Source organism: Sesamum indicum, linkage group LG5, assembly GCF_000512975.1.
Source record: "Sesamum indicum cultivar Zhongzhi No. 13 linkage group LG5, S_indicum_v1.0, whole genome shotgun sequence".
Classification (NCBI taxonomy): domain Eukaryota; kingdom Viridiplantae; phylum Streptophyta; class Magnoliopsida; order Lamiales; family Pedaliaceae; genus Sesamum; species Sesamum indicum.
The window spans coordinates 3,289,342-3,311,159 of record NC_026149.1 but is presented as its reverse complement, the minus strand read 5'-3'; the positions used below and the strand labels follow the sequence as shown (position 1 = coordinate 3,311,159).

The following is a 21,818-nucleotide window of genomic DNA, read 5'->3' as shown; positions in this document are numbered from 1 at the left end:
ATTTGAAATCGTTAACTCTAAACACAATGCTGCGAAAAAAATGATTGATTAAAAAATTAATATTTCAAATAAATTATATTATGTGCATTTTATAAGACTAATAATAATATGATGCAATAAAAGTCTTTGGAACTAAAATTGTGAATTTTAAATTTTATTTAAATTTGTTTAATTGCACCAAAATAGTATTTACATAATAATGTGTAATAAGAAAATAAAGCCCACAAATGAGTTTTTAGGAGGCATGGTAATAATCTGCCAAACAGAACTTTGCTGGCGTCACTCTCACTCTTCAGTTGCTGCTTTTAAATTCTCACCACTCACTCAGTAAAGTAAAACTTGAAAAAAAGGGGGGGAAAGGAAAAGGAGAAAAAGGGAAGGGAAATGGAGACGACTCCACCACCGAGCGAACCAAGGAAGCGTGGCAGGCCGAAGGGATCCACCAAGGCAAAAGCCGACAAGGACAAAGAGCCCGGCGGCGGCGGAGCTTCCTCCAAAATGAGAGGTTCTGGGGGCGAGAGGAGGAACACAGCTACTGACGAGAGTTACGCGCACTGGAAGCAGCTAGTGCCCGTGCTTTACGACTGGCTTGCTTCTCATAACTTGGTTTGGCCGTCTCTCTCTTGTCGGTACGGCTCCTCACGCACGCTCTGTTCTTTTCGTGTTTTTTAGTTTTTACCTGTTCCTGGTTAGGGTTTTTGTTAGGGTTTTATTTGAAATCTAGGACCGGAGGTTTAAATGAAGAGAAGAGACCTCGGTGGAAATGTTCTTGTATCTGCTGTATAGCTTGGGGTTTTAGTGAAGCTGACGCTTAACAAGTTACATGTCTGGAATCTTTGTGCATAGAGCTTTTCTGGGACTGAACTGTCAACATCACGAGTAAAGATTCTTGAGAGAGTTGGTTTTTGTAGTTTCTTCTTTCTTCCCCAAACCTCGGAGTTTTGGTTCTGTCGACCTTTTTGGTTGCCCTATGATGTTTTATGCTGTCTCTTGCTTTCCGTGGCTTTCTGCTACATTGAAATATTAGTTTTCTCTACTAAGTAACGAATTAAAATGCAATAATCTCGGGGAAAAGGTGTTGCCTCACTTTTAAATCATGAATCAGGTTCAGTTAGACGCAATTATGCAGTGTTATTGATGTGGTGGTATTTTTATGAAAACATTCATTGATTTGAAAATATATTTTTGTGTACTGTTGTCATTTATGTGGCTGCAGTTGGGGTCCAGTTCTTGAGAGAGGAACTTACAAGAACAAACAACGGCTTTACCTTTCTGAGCAGGTAAGTTTTCTATTTTTTCAATAATTTTATTTGCTTGTGTTCAATTATTTGCTAAAACTTGCTTGTTATATTTTGTAGCATAAGTTAAAGTTCAAAGTGTTTGGCTGTAATTAACTTTGCTTAGATGCATTTCTTCCTTTTTGGTCTTCATAGTTGTGTGGTTCCACATGCCATTATGAGATTGCTATCTAACTGGTCTTTCCTTTTCGTCCTGACCTTACTCAAGATAGCCATTGGCACTGGTTTCATCCATTGCTCTCAGCATTTGAGTTGACAGTTTTTAACCTATTTCCTTTTTGGTCTAGATCTTTCTGGAAACATACTTATACATGGTTCTCGTCTCTCCTACTTCTGCCTCTTGATTTACATTCTCAAAATTAATGCTGTGTAATATAAGATTATAGCTCTTTCTCTTTGTTGACCAGAAATGAAGGAGGCATACTTGCTTTCCTTTGCATTGCAGAAATGCAAAATTAGAGTTTCATTACTTTATGCCATTAAAAGAGTAAGAAAATCTTGTTGTTGTACTCTTTATTTGTTTCTAGGTTCCTGCTTTATTCTTCTTGCAGTAGTTCTTTTGTGTGATCTTTGGTAGATTGATAGAGAGTTTCATTTGTTAGGTTATTTTCTAAGATTGTGAAGGTATTTGAAGGTTTAGCGATGTCTGTTATTTTCTGTAAGCTTTTTTATTTGTATATCTGTTGTAACATTTCAATTTTCTGTCAGTGTCTTCTTCTACGTTTTATTTGATGCTATTGAGCTAATCGCTCACTTCCTTGGTGTAACCAGACTGATCATACTCAGCCAAACACTTTGATTATAGCAAATTGCGAGGTTGTCAAGCCGCGGGTTGCTGCAGAAAATCATATTGCTAATGTAAGATAGTTCTTGTGCCCTTATTGAATTTTGTAAAAGCAGTCACTCGCATCATCCAGTTTTATATTGATCCTATTTCATATAATTCTGATTACTAGTTCAATGAAGATGCTCGTTCGCCATATGTCAAGAAGTACAAAACTATCTTACACCCAGGAGAGGTAAAGAGCTACATTCTTGGAAAAGCTGACATTGTTTCTCATTTATATATTTCTGTTAATATTAGTAAAGTGTAAAGCTTTGCATATGTGTGGGTGCATGGAATATATATTTCCTGGTGATTATTTTATTTTATTGTATTCGTTTGAGGAATTTATGTCAAGAATTTAGAACTCTTTTCTGGGGAAAACCAACATAATCTACCCATTTTCAAGGAATTTATGACTAACTAGTTTAGCAAATTCACAATCCAAAAACAGGGTAGTTGTGGTCTGGGCTTACCTATTATTCACCTCAGATATTACAATTTTGTTTTGTTACTTGAGATATCATTTGAGCGAGAATTTCTCAAAATTCTCGTTCATCATCATAATATTTCCTATAACTGAAGAACTAAGATGAGATAGGATTCTGTAAAACGCAAACAAGCTTTGTGGTAAGGACATATCGTTGTTGATAAATAGCGCAATCTCCATGCCATGGAATTATGTGCTGCTTGTCACCCCAAATGCTATTCCTTCAGTTCTGCAACACGTAATAGAAGATGCATGGCTGGACTGCCCAAATGGAAACATATGTTGAAATTTATTTGTTTGTCAATCAGCCATTGGGCTATAGAGTGTTATTTAACTTTATCAGTTTATCTTGTGCCTTGTCATTGCATATATTGGTTGCAAGAACTTATTGATTGCTCAATTTGAATTCATGTATTGATGATATGGTGATGATGCTACTGCTTTTGTCTTGCCAAAATTTTTTCATTCCAGAAAAAGTAGCTTTGAGAGTAGGTTCCATTTACATCTGGTTTTTTGTCTTATTTCTTGCTTGCAAACTTTTTGCTATATTCTAGAAGGCGAACCTTGCTATTCTTTTATAAATATCATTACTGCTATTATTGCTAATGCTCTTGTTCTTATTGTTGTTGGTTTTGTCATTGCCACTACTTTCTTGATAACTTTGTAGGTCAACAGAATCAGGGAATTGCCTCAGAATAAGAATATAGTGGCAACACACACCGACTGTCCTGAAGTAAGTGATTGATCCAAGGTTTACCTTCACTTTTAGTTTGTCTATATGATTTATTTAGTTTGAAATAATTGCATTAACTAGTTTGATGGTTGTCATCTTAGGTTCTTATTTGGGATGTTGAGGCACAACCCAACCGACATGCTCTTCTTGGAGCTGCAGATTCTCGTCCAGATTTGGTGCTTTCTTGTTCTTTTAGAATTCCATCTAAGTTGATTATGTTATCCCTTTTTTTGATTTTCTTATATTGTGTTAATTATGTTCTTTATTCAAATTGCATTTTCATTTTGGTAAAATAACTTCACCCGTAGCTTGCAGCTTTTTCAAGACTCTGAGATGTTTACAATTAGACCATATTGCCTATATTCTCCTGAATGAGAGATATCTGAAATGGAAAAATGATCATTCTTTTAAAGATTCTGTAGCCAGCTTCCGTTTGAATCTTGCATTTGACTCATATTTCCTGTTTCTTGAAGTGGGTATTAACCTTGCAACTTGCTTTAATACTTGAAGTGTACACACATTAAGTGGGTTCATCTTTAGGGATCTCATTTCTTTTATTTATTTATGCAGTCTCTTGTTCCATAAGTTTCTAGGATGTTCACGTTTGTGGGGAAAACTTTTTTCCATTGGTGACTCAAGTAGTTTATTTTAGCGTAACTAATGAAACCAAAGACACCCCATTTACCGTAGTCTGGGTTAGTCAGGCTTAACATATGCCATTCCAAAATTAGTTGATTTTTTTGAAGATTTACTGCACTCAATAAAGAAAGTTGAAATTAAATGTTATCTTCAGAATAGGTGCTGTTCCTATAGGTTGTACTAAGGTTCGAAAATTACTAGTCTAGGATAAGAGGGTCTTTCATAGCCAAGGAATGCTTTGTGCTTTAAATATGCACTATGCTGGGAGTGCATGTACATAACTGATTCAATAGTCAAAACGTGCTGGAAAACAAAAGCCTATAAAGGTTTTCCTGTTGGTAGTCATCCAGGACTTATTTTAACACCTGCTTGTTTGGCACTTGTTTAACCCCAATTGTTTCTTTGATCACCTTATTAATATCAAATTCTCATTTTCTCCTCCTTTCTGCTTCTTTCTGAATTTAAGTGGTCTCTTATCCAGGTTTTACCTTGCAACTGGCCCCTCCATGGCCAACCCACCCCCATCGTCTTCAGTGGAACATGAGGTCCTAGAATAGAAAGTCTATAATTCTTTTTTTCTGATGAATGGAAGAAAGGAAATGCTGAACGTTTTATACACTATGCTCTACAGTAGTTAATATTTCCTCTTGGACTCTCAAGTCCTTTAATTACTTCTTCCCTTTCCTTCACCCTCCCGTCCCCTTAAAAAGTTTATGCTGTTTATTAGCATTCAAGTTAACTATGGTGTTTATTTTTAGTCATACAGTACTTGTGCACTTTATGTGGTTAAGTGCATTTGAAATTAATTGCTAATATTTGCCAGGTTTTAACTGGACACCAAGATAATGCAGAATTTGCCCTTGCAATGTGCCCAGCTGAACCTTTTGTGCTTTCTGGAGGTCTGAAATTTGTCATGTATTTTGCTTTTGCTCTCTCTCTCTCTCTCTCTCTCTCTCTCTCTCCCTCCCTCCCTCTCCCTCCTTCGACTGCTGTTTATGTTGGAATTTTGCCTTGTAAAGCTTATAATGATGAGTTTTCTTTCAGGGAAGGATAAATCTGTGGTTTTATGGAGTATTCAGGATCATGTTTCAACACTGGCTGCAGATACAACGCAATCTGCAGAAGCTGCTAGTTCAATTGTAAAAGCTGCTGATAATTCTACTGTTGGCCCACGTGGAGTTTTTGAAGGCCACAGTGATACTGTTGAGGATGTGCAATTTTGCCCATCAAGGTAACTTAGTCCCACTGTTCTACTGATAGGATAATTGCTGTCAAATTCTTTCAATCTAACGTATATTACTATTACTAATAGAAACCATGCTCGAAGGTCGCTTGTGTTTGTTATCATTGCTTTTCCTTTTGTACTTATCTATTATGTTTTTTTATTCAAATTTGTTGACTTGATTTCATGTTTCTTTCACTTTGCTTTGTCCATTCCTTAACATGTAATTGATCCTAATTGCTTTTTGACGTCTCCTTTCCAATCTGACATATTTATTGCATATGCAGTTCACAGCAATTTTGTAGTGTTGGAGATGATTCTTGCTTGATACTATGGGATGCCAGGATCGGAAACAATCCAGTTGTAAAGGTTGGATGAACCTTTTATTGATTGCTTTGGTTCCTGTGTACTTACTGCTATCCTGTATATAACACACGCATAGTCTTTGAACATGAACTAATTGGGAGTCAATGTTGCATTGAGGCGCTAGCTGTCTAGCATTAATCTATAATTACATTCAGTAAGAAGCTATATTTTCTTTGAACTATACCATATTTGTCTGTATGTCTTGAGCTTTGCTGATGGTTATGTTCAATTTCCGTTGGATACCTTGGTATCTAGATTTGAAATGTGTCAAAATCATTTTTTAGCTGTTGCTAATGTTGTATATACTGCCTGGATTATGATCTTGTTCCATATTTATGTTCTTATGGTGTACATAAAGAAAATGCTCCCCTAAAATGTTTACAATATTTTTTTATTGGAATTCACTTTGTTTGACCATCTTATTATTTCACTTTTCAGGCTTGCTAAGGCCTTTGCTCTTTTTTGATATGCTAACAGACACGAAACATGTATTGTAGTTGAGCAATGTGGTTTAAATGTTTGTGTTTTAACATAATATTCTTTTCTGATGCATCTGTTGATCTGTTCTTCTATGATGAGTTGCATTCTTTGAAGGTGTTTCAATGTAAAGCAATTTCACATTGTGATTTAGTTGCTTTTCCCTCACCTGGGATTTTGCTTGAATTGTAGGTTGAAAAGGCACATAACGCGGATCTTCATTGTGTAGATTGGAATTCTCATGATGAAAATTATATTTTGACTGGGTATGTCTAGACTCTGATACCCTTGTGATGATTGCTAAGACTTTGTGTAATGCTTAATTACATATATTATCCTATTTGCCACTTGACCTTGTTACTTATTGTGATGCTTCCCAAACCTCATACTTCAGTTCTGCGGATCATACAGTCTGCATGTTTGATCGCCGGAATCTAACCTCCAATGGAGTTGGATTGCCTGTCCATAAATTTGAAGGTCATAAGGCTGCGGTTCTCTGTGTCCAGGTATTTCATTTGTTTGTGCTGACTGTATTCCACCCCCCTACTGCCCACCATGCATAAAGGTATTTTTCTGCATTAGATATGTTAACTAAGTCTATATAATCACAGTGGTCTCCTGACAAGCGCTCTGTGTTTGGGAGCTCAGCAGAAGATGGTTTGTTGAACATCTGGGACTATGAGAAGGTGAGAAAGCTCTTACTTTTTCTTAAAAGCATGTTGTCATTGTGGTCTGAACTGCTACCCAAAGGATCAATTTCTGAGATTGCCCTGTGGAAATTCAGTGTAATGTGCGTCGGGTGTAAATTGATAGAGCCAGTAAACTATCAATAAAAAGAGACTAGACCATAGGAGTGCCTCTTGATTTTATCTCTCCAACTAATTGATAATCACATGCTCTGCTGTGTTGCTGCAGATTGGGCAGAAGGAAGAAATGGGGTCCAAGTCTCCTAGTACTCCAGCAGGGTTGTTTTTCCAACATGCTGGGCACAGGTAGATGCTTGTTCTAGCCTCGCCGCATTTTAGTTGTTACTGTCTGGTTATGACTTCTTTATTTGATATGGTTTCCAAGGGTTTGATTATCAATGCATAATCATATAAGGCATTTCCTCAATTTTTCTATGTATCTAGCCAAGTATTTACTTTCTTTTGTTTGATACACAATTGGTGGAGATTATGTTTCTTGTGAAATTAGGTCATAAACAAGATACCTTGCATGAAAATCTTCCACGTATATTTCTTGCTGTTCACTATTTCCCCTTTCTTTTTAGTCTTTCTGAAATGTTACTCTTTGAGTCTTGACTGCTGGCATCTTTAAATTGCTTGTGAACAACTGCTAGCTGAATTTTTGCTTTGTAACGGTTGTTTTTGGTTCCAGGGATAAGGTTGTCGACTTCCACTGGAATGCATATGATCCATGGACAATCGTTAGTGTCTCCGATGATGGAGAATTTTCTGGTGGCGGTGGTACCTTGCAGGTATTATGATGTTCTCCAATTACGGGAATATGAAGCTGAAAGCTTGGTTTTTAATATTCTGACATGGATGATTTTATTATGTTTTGCAGCTTTGGCGTATGACTGACCTGTTATACAGGCCAAAGGAGGAAGTTTTGGCTGAGCTTCAAAAATTCAAAGACCATGTGATTGAGTGCTCCAAGACTTCTTGACTAAATCATGGTTCAGGTCTCATTTGCATGAAATTATTGCGCCTATCGTTAATTTACTGGTGTGGCATAGAAGTTGTTAGATGATGATGAGGTAGGAAGGAACTTGTTTCTGTTTAATGTACTGAAAGAGGAGTTGGTTAGTTGAGGCAGGAATTATTGATGTGTGCTGTAGTAGTTGCGTGAAACGTGTTGAATGAGGTAGGAAGGGCGGGATGAATACTGAGGTAACATGTTGCTTCGTGATGGTTTACCTAACTAGTTGTGATGCTGAAAAACCTGGATTTGCTTTGATTTGATTCAGCCATCTCTCAAGACATTTCACATTATCTGATTCTCGCTGCCTAACTAGTTTCTAGTGCAGAAATTGTATTTCTCCTGTACCATAACATATTTACATATTCAAATTTATGTCAATGCCTGCTTCTATCATAAAAACGATATAATGAATTACTTCATTTAAATATTAAAAATTTTAGGATAAATTCCACTTTGCTCTTTCTTTCTTTCTTTCTTTTTCAATATTCTTAGATGATGATGCTTCTTTCTTTCTGTGCTCTCAAATCCATCATCTTTTATCCTTTTATGAATGCTTGAGCTCAAATGACTTATTTATGGAGTATGATAATTTAATAAAGTTTATCAAGTATTTACTTCTATATTAAATGATTGATATGAATATTTTGTAAAATACTATGTTATGTTCACTTTGTATGACAAATTTTCGGATAAATGAGTATAGTTACTGTTATGCCCTTAACGCATTTTTTTTATATGTATTTTGTTGGATATTTCACCTATTAAAGAAAAAACAACGGATTGGGCCGGATTGAATAATCCAACTCAGATTCAAGCTGGATTACTTATTTGACCCAATCCCGCAATTTTCCAGGCCTGATGGATTGATATGGTTATTTGAAAAAGGATTTTATGGGAAAATTTTATCAGGGTATATTTAAGGTCTCCATAGAAATCCGCTTATGAGAACACAACATTCTAAGTATACCCGTAGTATTGTTTAAGTACCAAGGTATTTGTGGGACTTTCATACTTAGTGAAAAAGACGTCCCTCTTTTACTGACAGAATTCTAGTCTTTGTTTGTTTGTATCACATTTTTTACTGTTATGAGCCCGATATGTAAGACTCGCACGGTAACTGTTAGATTATTTTAACATTTACGGCACACGTGAAGTCGTACAATTATGACCTTTTATATATATTGCCCCTCCATATTGTAAGTATAAGCTCCCTACTCTTATTATTTATCTTCTTTATTTTTTCCAATTATGAACTAACTTAAGCATTGGAGGGCCACCACCAGAATTCTTCCAGAGTGGTTCTAACAATTATTTATTTTGCTGGTCTTATACTGGAGATTCAAAGCATACCTATTGAAATGGGACTACCAATAAAATTGTTCCATATTTTCTGGAACAACACATATCTTCATTGTAGTTACCTAATTGAACTTAGATTTGAATTATAATTAAACAAATATAAAATATCAAAAAGTTATACTAGCGAAATTAATTTAATTACAGCCAAATAGTTACATGCTATACATACAAGTATAGAATAGAGATGGGCCAGGAGAAACCAAATTGCAAATATACACATGTTCCAAGCCCATTAAAGTGATCTCAACTTTGGATTCCCTGTAACGGAAGCCCATTCAGAAGTTAATTATTCTTATTTGTAACTTATTATTTGCAGCCCAATACAAACCCTTTAGTTTTCTTCAGCTGATGTTCTGTGACAATTGCAATTTACCATTACTGGTTCATTCTACTTAACCAATTCTTTTAGGGTAATATTTCTTTTAATTTTGTCTTCTTCAGCTGTAATTACATGAATTAGTCAATATCTCAATAAATCGAACAATACCCAATCAATACATTTGATGCGAGCAAAAAATGCTCGTTTGGTACGGTCCAACTTGTGATCTTGGACTTTGATTTTGCAAGCTCTAGAACAGGGCTTGGAAAAAAAAAAAAAACTATTAGCACTCAAACACATAAATGTTAAAATAGAAAAATGTAACTGAAAATAATTAAAAGCGATAATATAGTAGTAGAATAAGAGCAAACCATTGTGTATTTAGATTTATTGTGTGTGAATGTAATTGAAAAATGACCCATTTATTGAACAAGGGGCCTTAGTATTTATAGTGGATCCCTCCAACTTGTTGGGAGGAGGCTAGCCTTATTTGGACTCAGGGGAGTGGTTACGCCTCAGCTGCCTGAATTCCCCTCACTTGGGGCGAGTTTGTTGTCTCTTTGATGAGAAAATCTTCTTCAGCGAATAGGGTCTTCTCTAAAGATCCTAGCTAAGGTGTTAGGGCTGCTCGCGCCGTCTGGAAAGTGCCTCCCATGTGGTGTTTGTGTGGAACTAGTTTGGGGTCGATCGAGGTTGTGAATTCCTTATCCTCCCATGGGACTCCTTGTGGGGCGCTTGGGTCCCTGACTGGCCTTTTGTGTTCTTAGGGACATCAGCATCAATATACGATCAATACATCAATATGATTAAAAATAATAAAATAAATTATAATAAATTCATATAAAGTGAATCAAATATTTATACGTTTGGTGAGACTCGAATATATAGTTTTATATTTAGATAAGTGGGAAAAATATAATAGAGGACTCAGTATTTGTATCATAGCTCCAAAGCAAATAATTTGTTGAAGTACTTTTGGATCTAATTGATTTTGTTGTAAAATTCAATTTAAATTAAACTTTTGCACAACATATGCGTACATAATAAATTGGGTTTTCTTCCCATTTGTAGATGCCCTCTTGTGTGTATGTGGGGGTGGGGATGGGGATGGGTAAACACACACATATTTATACTATTTATTTAGTGTGATTGCCCTTAAATACATGATTTTTTGTTATTTGATCGCTTCATTTTATTAATAATTTTCTAGTTATGACTTTTAGAATTAAAACATTGTTTTAGCTTTGATAAGTTAACTCCCCTTTATTTAATGTGAATACATCAATCGTGCTCATCGATTTTATATAGAGATCCCTGAAACAGTTGACGTCTTGATTCTTGGATGCTTACTCCGATATGGATAATATATTCATTATATATACTGATTCTTGAATGCTTATTTCGACATGAATAATATATTTATTATAAGTATTGATTCTTGAATACTTATTCCGATATGAATAATATACTTGTTATATATATGGTGAACTCATTAGTAAAAATCTTAAACAATAGTGAGTATAAAAAAAAAGAAAAAAGAAAAAATGAGGATCTATTTTGATCCTATAAATAAAAAATGGTTGGTTCAGTTGTAAACGAATTGAATTATAAGACCAATTCTTGTTAATAAATAGAATTTGCGAAAATACTTATTTAGAGGAGTTTAGCTCTTTCTCTCCTATCATAATTATGATTAATTTCATGTTAAGTGTGAGACGACGAATTTACGACGAAATCCAAAAAAAAAATAAAAAAAAGAGACCCTATATATGATTATATAGACCACTAGACCCTCCACGTTAATTATTGAGAAAAGGGGTATCTATGTTTCTTTGTTTGGGAAGCTTTTAAAAGCAAGTGTTTGATGCCAATATGATAACATACTTTAATCACTTTGTGTTATCTATAGCTCACAATTAACACCATTGGCCTAATGAGGATGGAATGTCATTCTTATATTAGGTAAGACTAAAGCTACCTTTCTTCTTCTTTTTTTCCTTTTTTATTTCTATAAGAAAAAGAGAGACTTAGAAAAAGTAATCATTTTCGAATATGATGCCGATCATGAAACCAATTCGGGATTTGCAAATCGCAACATATGAACTATTTATATTTGTTTAAGTTTTTGGTCGTCCAAAGACACATCATAAAGGGCAAAATGCTTTTTAGTCCCATATAATAAGGACATAATTTTTTTTTATACCATAACTATGGCATGTGTCGCTTTTAGCTCCATAAAACTCATAATCACATATTTTTAGTCTAGAAAAAGTTATGTCTGTTGTGGTTTTGAGATTAAAAAGGTGTTGTTTGGGTCTAAAAAGGCATTTTGATTTTGGGACTTCTTAGACCCCAAATCACATTTTTTTGGACTAAAAATGTGTGATAGAGTTTTATGGGACTAAAAACGTCATATACAATAATTGTGGTACCAAAAAAATTTTTACCTTATTTTATGGGACTAAAAAAACATCTACCACTGTCATAAAAGGGTCGAGTGGAAAATTCACTTTCAGTACAATTCCTAAGTTTGTAAAAGAATAATTCAACTTTAAGTTTTTAATATAATTCACGTCAATTAATATACAATATTAACTTTTCTCTTCTCATTCATTTAGAAAAGAAACAAAAGAACATTATAATGATCAAATTGATCGATGAACACAATATGAATTAAAAACCAAATAAAATAGTTTAAAAAAATTTAAGCAATCGATATATCAAAAAATATTCAGTAATTTCGAGATTTGTCATCTCATACATGAGTTATTGTGTTTGAATCCCAATAAACTTATTTTTGAGTGGGTATGATGATTCTCGATTGATGTGGAACCCATATATTATCCCTTTTTTTTTCATCCCACATTTATAGTTATACCAAGAAGACATAATTAGGTTCTTTAATCTTTGGGCCATACCTTTTTCTTTGCATCACTTTTCTTATTATAGTTAGCATAAAGATAAAGAAAACTAGAGAAAGGTAGGCACCATGCATAATGCTTTTGGGGACACTTCCAACCATTATAGACTGGAACCATGGATTCAAACCAATACATCTTTATATATATATATATTTGATATATAAAAATATAATTATTAATTTTATGTATAAAGCATAAAACATTATATTTGTAATTATATATTAAAATATCCACATTATAATATTAAATGTATATTGTACGATTAGGGAGGAGAATCATTTAATATTAATATCTTAACACAATCTCATTACATTCGTATTTTTTTTATGAATGAGTGGCAATAAGATCTGAACCTAGGTCCACTTGTTTGGTCCTGTTTTAATATCATGTTGAATGACTATTCAATCTTTAAAATGGAGAATTATTTAATATTAATGTTTTTAGCATATGTCGCATTCACTAACAACTTTTTCCATAATTATATTACTTTTTTCCCCAAAATATATTTGTCCGAAAACATCCAAAACAAAACAAAACATTCCCTAAGATTTTCATAAGACGATTGGTCTGTTGAAAGCAGAAGAAGGCGACAGGTCCCTGCATGGCATGCCCATCTACTTAATTAGACAAACACTTTCGGTGTAGCAAATTGAAAACTTATCATTCCAAGTAAAGTGAAATTTGTATAAATTTTTTGAACTCTTTTACTTTAGAGATTTTATTAATTAGATTTTGAACCCAAAACATGAATAATAGGACAAGGATTCGGGTAATGGCGAACCCAAAAATCTAAAATAATAGTCGTTGATGCTTTTATTTTTAGAGGACTCTTGATTTGATATGTGGCTTCGAACATCCTTTCATAATCGGCCTTTATAAATGTCGGTTGACCTCATCAGACAAATACGCATTTAAAACACTGAGATTTAGCTCTTCATTTCTATAATATAATTTTTCTTACACAAATTTTGACTTAGGGATTGAAGAATTTTAATCAGGAACTGCCCCTAACAAACCTAATAAATTGTGTTGCAGGTCAATCTATCTTTATGAATTTAAGACAGCCCACACCCCAACCCCCACACACCCGGATGGCTTGACCCTCTAACTCGACCCACACAATTCCCCTGACCCGGTTTCCACTTAAGCTGTGGAACCCTAACCCTACTTCACTTAGTTTATCCCCTCGTTTTCTTCTTTGCATATTTTTCTCCCCCTTTGTTCCTTCATCGTCGTCTTCCTCTCTCTTCGATAATCAATGCTCCCTTCTCCGATAATAATATCCTGCATCTATTTAACCCTCCAAGGGTTTTCTAAAGTGAAAATAATCGAACAAAAAGGAAAAGAAAAACCCCTCTTTCTTCTCTGATTAATCTATTCTTCGTGAAAAAATTCCTGAGTGGAATTTTCTACGTGATTCTTACTGAGAAACCTGATTGGCTTTGGATTGGGGTCTAAGTGAACCTTTCTGGACGAGTTCCTTTGTGGATCTGGGTGTGTAGCAACGTGTGTATGTGGTTGCTGGCCTTTGAGGCTGCAGGCTCCCCCTTCTCGGATACGACTCCCTGAGTCAATCTATTCTTGTTCATTGTTCTTATATTTTATTGCATTCATAAATCTGTATATATTTTGCATATATTCTGTTATCCTAAATCTGTAGAGTTTTCTTAACTTTTCTGTAATTTTGGATTTATAATATTAAGGATTTTGTAACCCATCACGATTCTTGTAATAGTTGAATTAGACTTCTAATTTTTGGGCTTATTGTTGAGGATAAATTCCCAACACTAATATTAAATGATTCTTTTATCTAATAGGTTAAATTTTTAGATGAGATATTCATTTAACATAATATCATATGGGCGTGTTCGATAATAATATTGAATTATTATCTATTTTAACAGTTTAAACTTTTAAATGAGGTGGTACGATCATTTATCATACATTCGTAAAAGAAATAAATATAATAAATAGGTATGACTTGTACGAAGATTTGTGGTTGATTTGTTTTCCTATCTTTTTCTTATTTTATTACAAAGAAAAAAAGTCATATATATACACACAATGCTTACAACCTAAGGAATAAAAGCATTCATGCTTGCAGCAAACACACACATTACGTGTCGATGGAACAATGGTCACTCCAAAGAAGATTTAAACGTCAATCTACCAATAATTAAAAAGGTAATTTAAAACTTTATGTTAATTGGTTGATTTGATACTATGTTATGATTATTGCAAAAAGTACCCCTTCTTACATGACACCTCTAATTATATTTGACTAATGGATTTGACCTAACTATATGGTCGTGGATTCAAATCATATATTATATGGCACGGTAAAAAATATTATATTTAATTATAATTAATTGTCATAGTTTATAATAAATAATTTTAAATTTTATAGTAAATAATTATTAACTACGGTCACCAACGATTGTTGGTTGAATTTTTGCGAGGGTGATTAAAATTCATGACAAATATTTTATTATGGCTCTTAATTATAGTAAATAATTTTTTCATAGTAGAAAAGCTAGCTAGTAATTTTTTTGGATTAATTTTATTTAACTGTGTTTAATATTATTTATTTTTCATGATTTTTAACCATAATTATTAATATTTTAGTCTATAGTAATTTTTTTCACCTAGTGTGGGTTATTATTAAATTATAATAATAATAATAATAAATTCAAGTTCTTTATTATTTTTTTTTATTTTCTGTCAAACTGTAAAAAATTTTATGTATCATCAATCGTTATAAGTTGTCCTGAAAAAGAAAAAAAGAAAGAAAAATTATTTTTGCTATGACTGTCATAATAAATATTTTAACCATACTTACAAAAATTACGACCGACAAATTCACATTGGTTGTAGTCAATAATTATTTATCAAGACTATTTATTTTTTTAATTATATCAATTATTTATGATTAAATGTTGAATTTCTACTTGTGTATAGTAAAAGTCCTAACCCTAAATATTACTGAAAATTGATCGCCTGATAAGTTAAAAATGTCTGCTTGCTAAAGTATAGAAAAACAAGAAAAAGAGCAGAAAACGAATCAAATTGGGTCATAAATATGTTGGATTAAGATGTAAGTGGGAGGTGAAAAGACTCTTCAAATTTTGTTTATTTGTATGGACCAAAACGGGTTAAAAAAATACCTACCTCGTTGAAGTTGACGTCCGAACCTAAATAATTTTAAAATTATATATTTAAATCGTGTGTATTTATTTTATTTTATATAAATTTAGTAAAATTTATTTTATTTTTTTCAATATAAATATATTAATATAATTGATGCATTAATCAATTTATTAAAATATTAATATAATAGTACGATTTGAAAAAATACATATACGTCAAACCAAAATTGATCGACAAATTTGTTTTGATTTATTTATATTTGGGTAAATGCTGAAATTCAATCATGAAAGAGTGATTGAGAGGTTGAAACCCACATGAGGCAAAAAGAGACATCAAGTGGGCCATTCAAATTCCTTTTTCTTTTTAAAAAAAAAAATATTTATTTATTTAATTTGACACAATAATAGAGTATTGATGAACAGCTCTATTGATATAGACCATTCAATGTCAATTGTCACCCCAAAAGATGGCCTACAAACAAAAATCTTGTTTAGATACACACTTGTGAAAAGGAAAACTACTTCTTGTATATATCAGGTAAAACTATGCTACACCTCATTCACATTCTAATGCTTGCATCCTTAAATATAGCAATTTTTGTTGCCTCTTCTATTATATTATATATATATATATATCACGTGTATAGAATTTTTTTAAATAAATTTGATAGTGAATTTTTATACACGTTGCATGTATATGTGGAATGAAATAGAAAATGCAACAAAAATTGCAGTAGAAAATCTAATCCGTTCCACTTCATGGGAATGTTTTTGTTGTTTACGATATTAATGCAGAAACTTAAATTTTGATCACGGGTTATGATTAATATTTTTCATAGTTTTAGCTATGTTTGGCAAATGTTTTAGGACTAGAAGAAGTATGACCTTTTTGTTGTAGTTAATTACTATGGTAATAGAAAAAAATATTATGGTGAATATAAATTAACCACGACTTCGCAACAGTCATCAATAAGTTGTTTCTGCACGTGAGGCCAAAACATTAGCCGTAGCTAAAATCATGACAAAATATTTTGGCCATAGGAGAAATGGATTAAAGAGCAAGCAAAGTTTTCAAAATCAGAACAGATCGACGGGTTTGCCCGATTCATTCAGGAACTTGGCCTATGTTTTTTTAATGTGGGACAATGAGAGCCGGCTTTTCTTCCCTTCTTCTTCTTCATGTACTTCTTTATTATTTTCTCCATGCTTTTTTAATTTTTTTTCTTAGCTTTTTCTTTAAAAAAATTTATTATACGGAGGCAACGGCTTCTACATTTATTTGATTCAAAAGACGAAGCAACAAAGAATTCAAACTTCAAGAATTTTAAATAATTTTAAATTTTAACTTTTTGCTAGTTTGATTTTCGATTTGATTTGCTTCCTCTAAGAGGTTGGTTTTTCATTATTAAGTAGTTATAGATTATATTCATTTATGAATCGTATCATTTATATAAATTATTGTTATGAATTGTATTTATCTTCTCCATTAGTATATAATGTATCGACATGCTACAAATATATATACATGTTTTAAGCCAATTAATTTTTTCAATTCGATCTGATCAATCGAATCAATAATTTAATAATTTATTCGACTCAATCACCAATTCAGATTTTCAAAACATAGAGAGGAAGTGGATGGACAGGAGCAGTAAAGGGGTAGGTGTGAGGGGTGGGATGGAAGAGGACCTATCAATTTGGGGTGTCCAAACACAAACAAAGCATTCTGCACAAAAGATCAAAATCATCAACTCATCAAAACTGCAACTCTGCTTACTGTCTCATACTTAAAAGGACATCTTGGAAGCAATTCCAACGCCTGAAATTATTCGCAGGAGAGATGGTATGATTCCTCCATTTCCTTCTGTCCTCTGAATAACTCACACTCACTTCCAGCTCATCAACGGTCCCCGATTGAATTTTCTGTTTCAAATTTTATTATATATATATATATATTTTATTTAATACATACGCGTTGTATATATCTGGATTATGTCATTTATTTTTAAAGAAAAATTTTATATACGTGACGTGTATATATTAAATAAAACAGAATATGCAATAGGATTTGAAATGAAAAATGTGGGATCCGCTGGCTGATTATCTCCATGTCCCCCAACTCGCAATACACTCTTCTTGATTAGGTTCGACTGTGTCCAACAGGTTCAGATCTTTTGGCCAAATTTGGTGCTTTAGGTGATATTACAGATTTTGTTTTCTATTGTTGTTATTGCTAGTGATTTTGTTAGATTGTCCCTTGTTGATGTAATTGACTATTTATCTTAATAAAGTAATGCCAACTCAAGTTCTGTTCAAGGTCATGTGTACGAGTACCGTCGGACGTTCATCAATACTTAATGTAAGTTCATTAATTGTAATATCAATTTATTGTAGGGATAATTACACTTCCATCCATTAATGTTTGATGTAATTATATATAGACTCTATGTAATTTGAAAAATTATATCTAATACCTCTGAGGTTTGATTTTGCCTAACAAATAAGTTTATCTGTTAGTCAAAATTCACCAAATTTGCTGATTATTAATTAAAAAAATTAGAAAAACTCTGTATTTTTACCCCTAATTGACTTACTACACTTATAGCAGGTCAAATAAATATTTTTATGAACAAATTACTTTCACATGTCTTCATACGTTAATACATGTGAGGAGGTATTTCTTCACTGTTATAATGGTTGTTTAGTCCGAAAAAAATTGTTTGACCTGCAATAAGTTAGTTTTAAGTCAATCAAGGGTAAATATCAATTTTATTAAGTTTTTTTTTTTTTTGTTAATATCATCAAATTTAGTTAATTTTGACTAATGAGGGATCTATTTGTTAGACAAAAACAAACCTCAAGGGTGATAGATGTAATTTCCCAAACCACATGGGGTTTATGTGTAATTGCACAAAACCTCAAGAAAAGGGAGTATAATTATCTCTTTATTGTATTATGTGTTTATTGCTGGAATCGATATATTTGTCAATTTATTGATGGAATCGATATTTTTGTCATAATAAAATAATGCTATATTTTTTTTAAGTTGAAATAGATAGTAGAAAACTCACATTTTCATTTTAATGTGTCTTGATTCGAAAAGTAGATTGTAGACATGGATAAGACAAGACAAACTTTTTATTTATTCCAGTAAATCGATTATATTTATATTATAAATTTTAATAAATTAATTATTAATAATAAATATCTATAATTAATCAACACTAATGTATCACTATAAGAAAACAATTTGATAGCAGCAAAAAAAAAAAAAATAGCGTCGAAATAATTAACAACTAAAAATCACATTATTATACAAGAATTTACTTGCTAATGAATATTGAATTGTTTATAATATATATTAAATAGTGTAAATTAGCAACAAAAATTTACTTATTAATTAACTCGACGATAATGTTAGCATTAAATTCTTTTGTAACTATTGAGCTATTATCTTATAGTATATAAATGAAATTCGAATTCACGATCTGATATTCATGGGCTCTCGAATTCGACACAACTCAATAGAATCACAACATTTTAAGCATGTGAGACTTAACATATAATGTCCTATTAATTACAGGACAAATGTTAATGTCCTAAAGAGGTTTTAGTTGGCTCTCATTTGGCACATCAAAGTAAAAGCATTTTTGGACCCCAGCAATGGGACAAGGTAGGATTCATGTCATCTTTGTGGTACTATTTACTTGAGTGGTTCAAAAGTTTCTTTAAAAAATAGTATTTTTAACTTTTTTTTTTTTTGGTTTCAATTGTGTGTGAAAATAAATAAGACTACTTATTATTTAATAAAATATTATTTTGTAGTTTGCAATAAGTACATAGAAAATGAATGTCGTAATTATATTTTGATACGATTGTGCCAACTTTTAGACGCATTACATTTTTAATCCATTATAGATTATCCCATATGAGAAATAATTATTTAATATATTTCGGAGCGTATCAAGGTTTTATGTTATAAATAAAACTCATCTTTTTAAATACAAAAAATTTGATCTTTCACTCCATTATACATCTTTTGTTCCTATATATTTGCACTAATTCGATTTTGGTAGTTAGTTTGGGCGTTTAACTTAACATCAACCCCACGTGAAACACACATATATAGGCCAGTTTGGGGTGGGAAAGTTGGCGATTTTCCCGCCTTGATAATCGGTAGTTGGTTTAGGCCATGGCCATTTCCTCATTTCTTGGTGGTTTTTTTTTTATGGCTTTTTCTTGATTATGGTGTGTTTTGGCTGGAAAATAAGGAGAATGCTATTCCATCAAGTCCATAAAATTCAGGATGATGAACTTAGAATTGGCTTTTACATGATTAGTTACAGATTATCCATCAACGTTGTTCACACGCCTGATTTATTTCCTGGTTTTCTTTAATTCCTTCCCTTTGAATAGTTTTCCAGCCATTGAAAAGTGCAAAATGGAGAATGTAGACGAAAAATGGTGGCAGGAGATAGCCGGGTTTCGCGGATCCTGTCCAGCGACCGTGCTGGAAAAAGAGGCTCTCAAAACCTCAAAAATGAGATCCAAAGCTTCTTTATTTTTGCCTTTATCTGTTTGAACAATTATATCAATACAGTCAAAAACTAGTTTAATTTGTTTGCTTCTCAACAATCAAGATCAACACATTTAAACCAACAATCAAAGGAAAAGAAACCCAAAAAATTGAAAAAAGAAGCTTCTTTCATTTTCATTCATCACGACGTCATGAGAAACATTGTCCCCATCTCTCTCCCTTTCATTGTTTCATCACCCTTTTAACTCTTTACTGAAGAGGGAGAGAATCAATAACCTTAACAAAGATCTCTTTTTTTTTTTTTTCCCCTTCAAAATGAATGTAGAAAATAATAGTAATAATTATAATAATAAAGCATGTTCTCATCCAAGAAAATTAAAAAAAAAAAAAGGTGGAAAAACACTGACTAAAATCTCTCTAATACTGCAATCAAGAAAATAATATTCATACACCAATATGATTGTAGTGTTTGAGAAGCCTGTTGGCTTCTCTGAGCCCACTAAAGTATGCTCCATGGGTAGTTGAATAGTGTGTTCTGTGCGTTGCTTCTCCTGCAAATAGAATTTGCAGTGGTGGTGGAGTTTGTGTGCCGGGAGATGTGCTGTTTTGCGGCAATGGCTCGGCCAGTGTGTCCATGTCATCTATGCTTGATCCGACTGCGATGTAGCTGTATGATCCCAAGAAGAGAGGATTGGTGCCCCATTGGGTCCTCAATGCTTTCTCAAATTTCACTTGTTTGCCTTCCGGGATTGTGGTTCCGGTGTTGTCTGTTGTTCCATTGCATGAGTTCTGGGTTGGTTTTGATGGTAACAGGTTTGAGACTGTTGCTGAGAACCCGGAAACGATCTCTTCCTCCGTCAAGGATTCAAGTTCCAGGGCTTCTTGCCCTGTGAACCACGACAGAACGATTCTTGAATTGCTGTAAATTGGGCACAGGAAAGATGTTCTCCTGATCCAGTGTGGGATTTTGGGGTGCCTTAACTCGGAATCTTGAGGGTGGAACACCATTTGCAAGAAGGGGAAATCAGTGGTTTCTTGGCTTAATTGCAAGAAAACCTTGTTCACAACACCGTAACCTAGCCTTGAAATTGCTCCAGTCTTGAAACTGGGAAGAGGGGGATTGAACATCCCCGAATCTTGGCTAATTCCTCGTTTAAGAACGCCGAGCGAAACCGTTACTATGACGTGATCGGCCGACATCGTCGATCCATCGCAAAAGTGCAGCTTCACGGGCCTGCTGCTGTCGCGGTGGCCGTTTTCCATGTGAATCCCTTCTAGTCCATCCGCCTGCCACTCGATTTTCTCCACTCTACGGCCTAATTGAATCATACCGACGGGCAAAACAGACGCCAACGACTCAATCACGCTCGAGTAGCCTCTCGCTATGGTAATCTCTTCACCTGGAAACATAATGTACTCTCTCTCCGCATTGTAGTCAAGAGTGCACAAATCGTCGGCCGACGTGAAAGTCCTCTGCGTGCTCTCGTGCATCGCGAAAACCGCCTCCTGGAGCGATTTCCTGCTCCAATTCCCCACCCCTTTAAACCCCTTCTGATCATCCACAACCCCCCAGTAGGCCTCCAGGCCTTTCCTGAGAAAATAACCAACGCTGAGATTTCCAGGGCCACAACTCCTGGCACAATGCTCCAATATTTCAGTGGAGAAACCATCTGAATCAATGGCGTTGCCCTGAATGAAATCCATCAGATTCTTGAAAATTTTCGAAATGGGCTCAACGAAAGACGGATTCAGCTCATGGCCTCCTTCCGCCACGGTGCGGTGAC

The 21,818-nt window shown here is 33.6% G+C and overlaps 2 protein-coding genes across 2 annotated transcripts in view; one reads left to right on the top strand and one right to left on the bottom strand.

The window, feature by feature from the left end:
• On the top strand, window positions 324–8,042 carry LOC105161850 (WD-40 repeat-containing protein MSI4). The gene is made up of 15 exons (XM_011079677.2): window positions 324–629; window positions 1,217–1,280; window positions 2,070–2,156; window positions 2,255–2,317; window positions 3,279–3,344; window positions 3,446–3,520; window positions 4,807–4,882; window positions 5,028–5,214; window positions 5,493–5,574; window positions 6,241–6,314; window positions 6,443–6,554; window positions 6,660–6,734; window positions 6,964–7,040; window positions 7,426–7,525; window positions 7,615–8,042. Exons 1-15 carry the CDS (start codon window positions 385–387, stop codon window positions 7,714–7,716), a joined length of 1,485 nt encoding a protein of 494 aa, XP_011077979.1. The 5' UTR covers window positions 324–384; the 3' UTR covers window positions 7,717–8,042.
• The window catches only part of LOC105162000 (probable polyamine oxidase 5), a 1,996-nt gene continuing 615 nt past the window's right edge, over window positions 20,438–21,818 (bottom strand). Inside the window, 1 exon segment of the mRNA XM_020694145.1 lies at window positions 20,438–21,818. This exon segment is cut by the window's right edge and continues 13 nt beyond it. Coding sequence (XP_020549804.1) covers window positions 20,479–21,818 — 1,340 coding nt within the window. The 3' untranslated portion in view covers window positions 20,438–20,478.

Coding starts and splice junctions, on each gene's coding strand:
- LOC105161850 (XM_011079677.2), top strand. CDS start 385: ATGGAGACGACTCCACCACCGAGCGAACCAAGGAAGCGTGGCAGGCCG. Junction 4,883..5,027: donor ACCTTTTGTGCTTTCTGGAG/GTCTGAAATTTG, acceptor GTTTTCTTTCAG/GGAAGGATAAATCTGTGGTT. Junction 6,735..6,963: donor ACATCTGGGACTATGAGAAG/GTGAGAAAGCTC, acceptor GTGTTGCTGCAG/ATTGGGCAGAAGGAAGAAAT.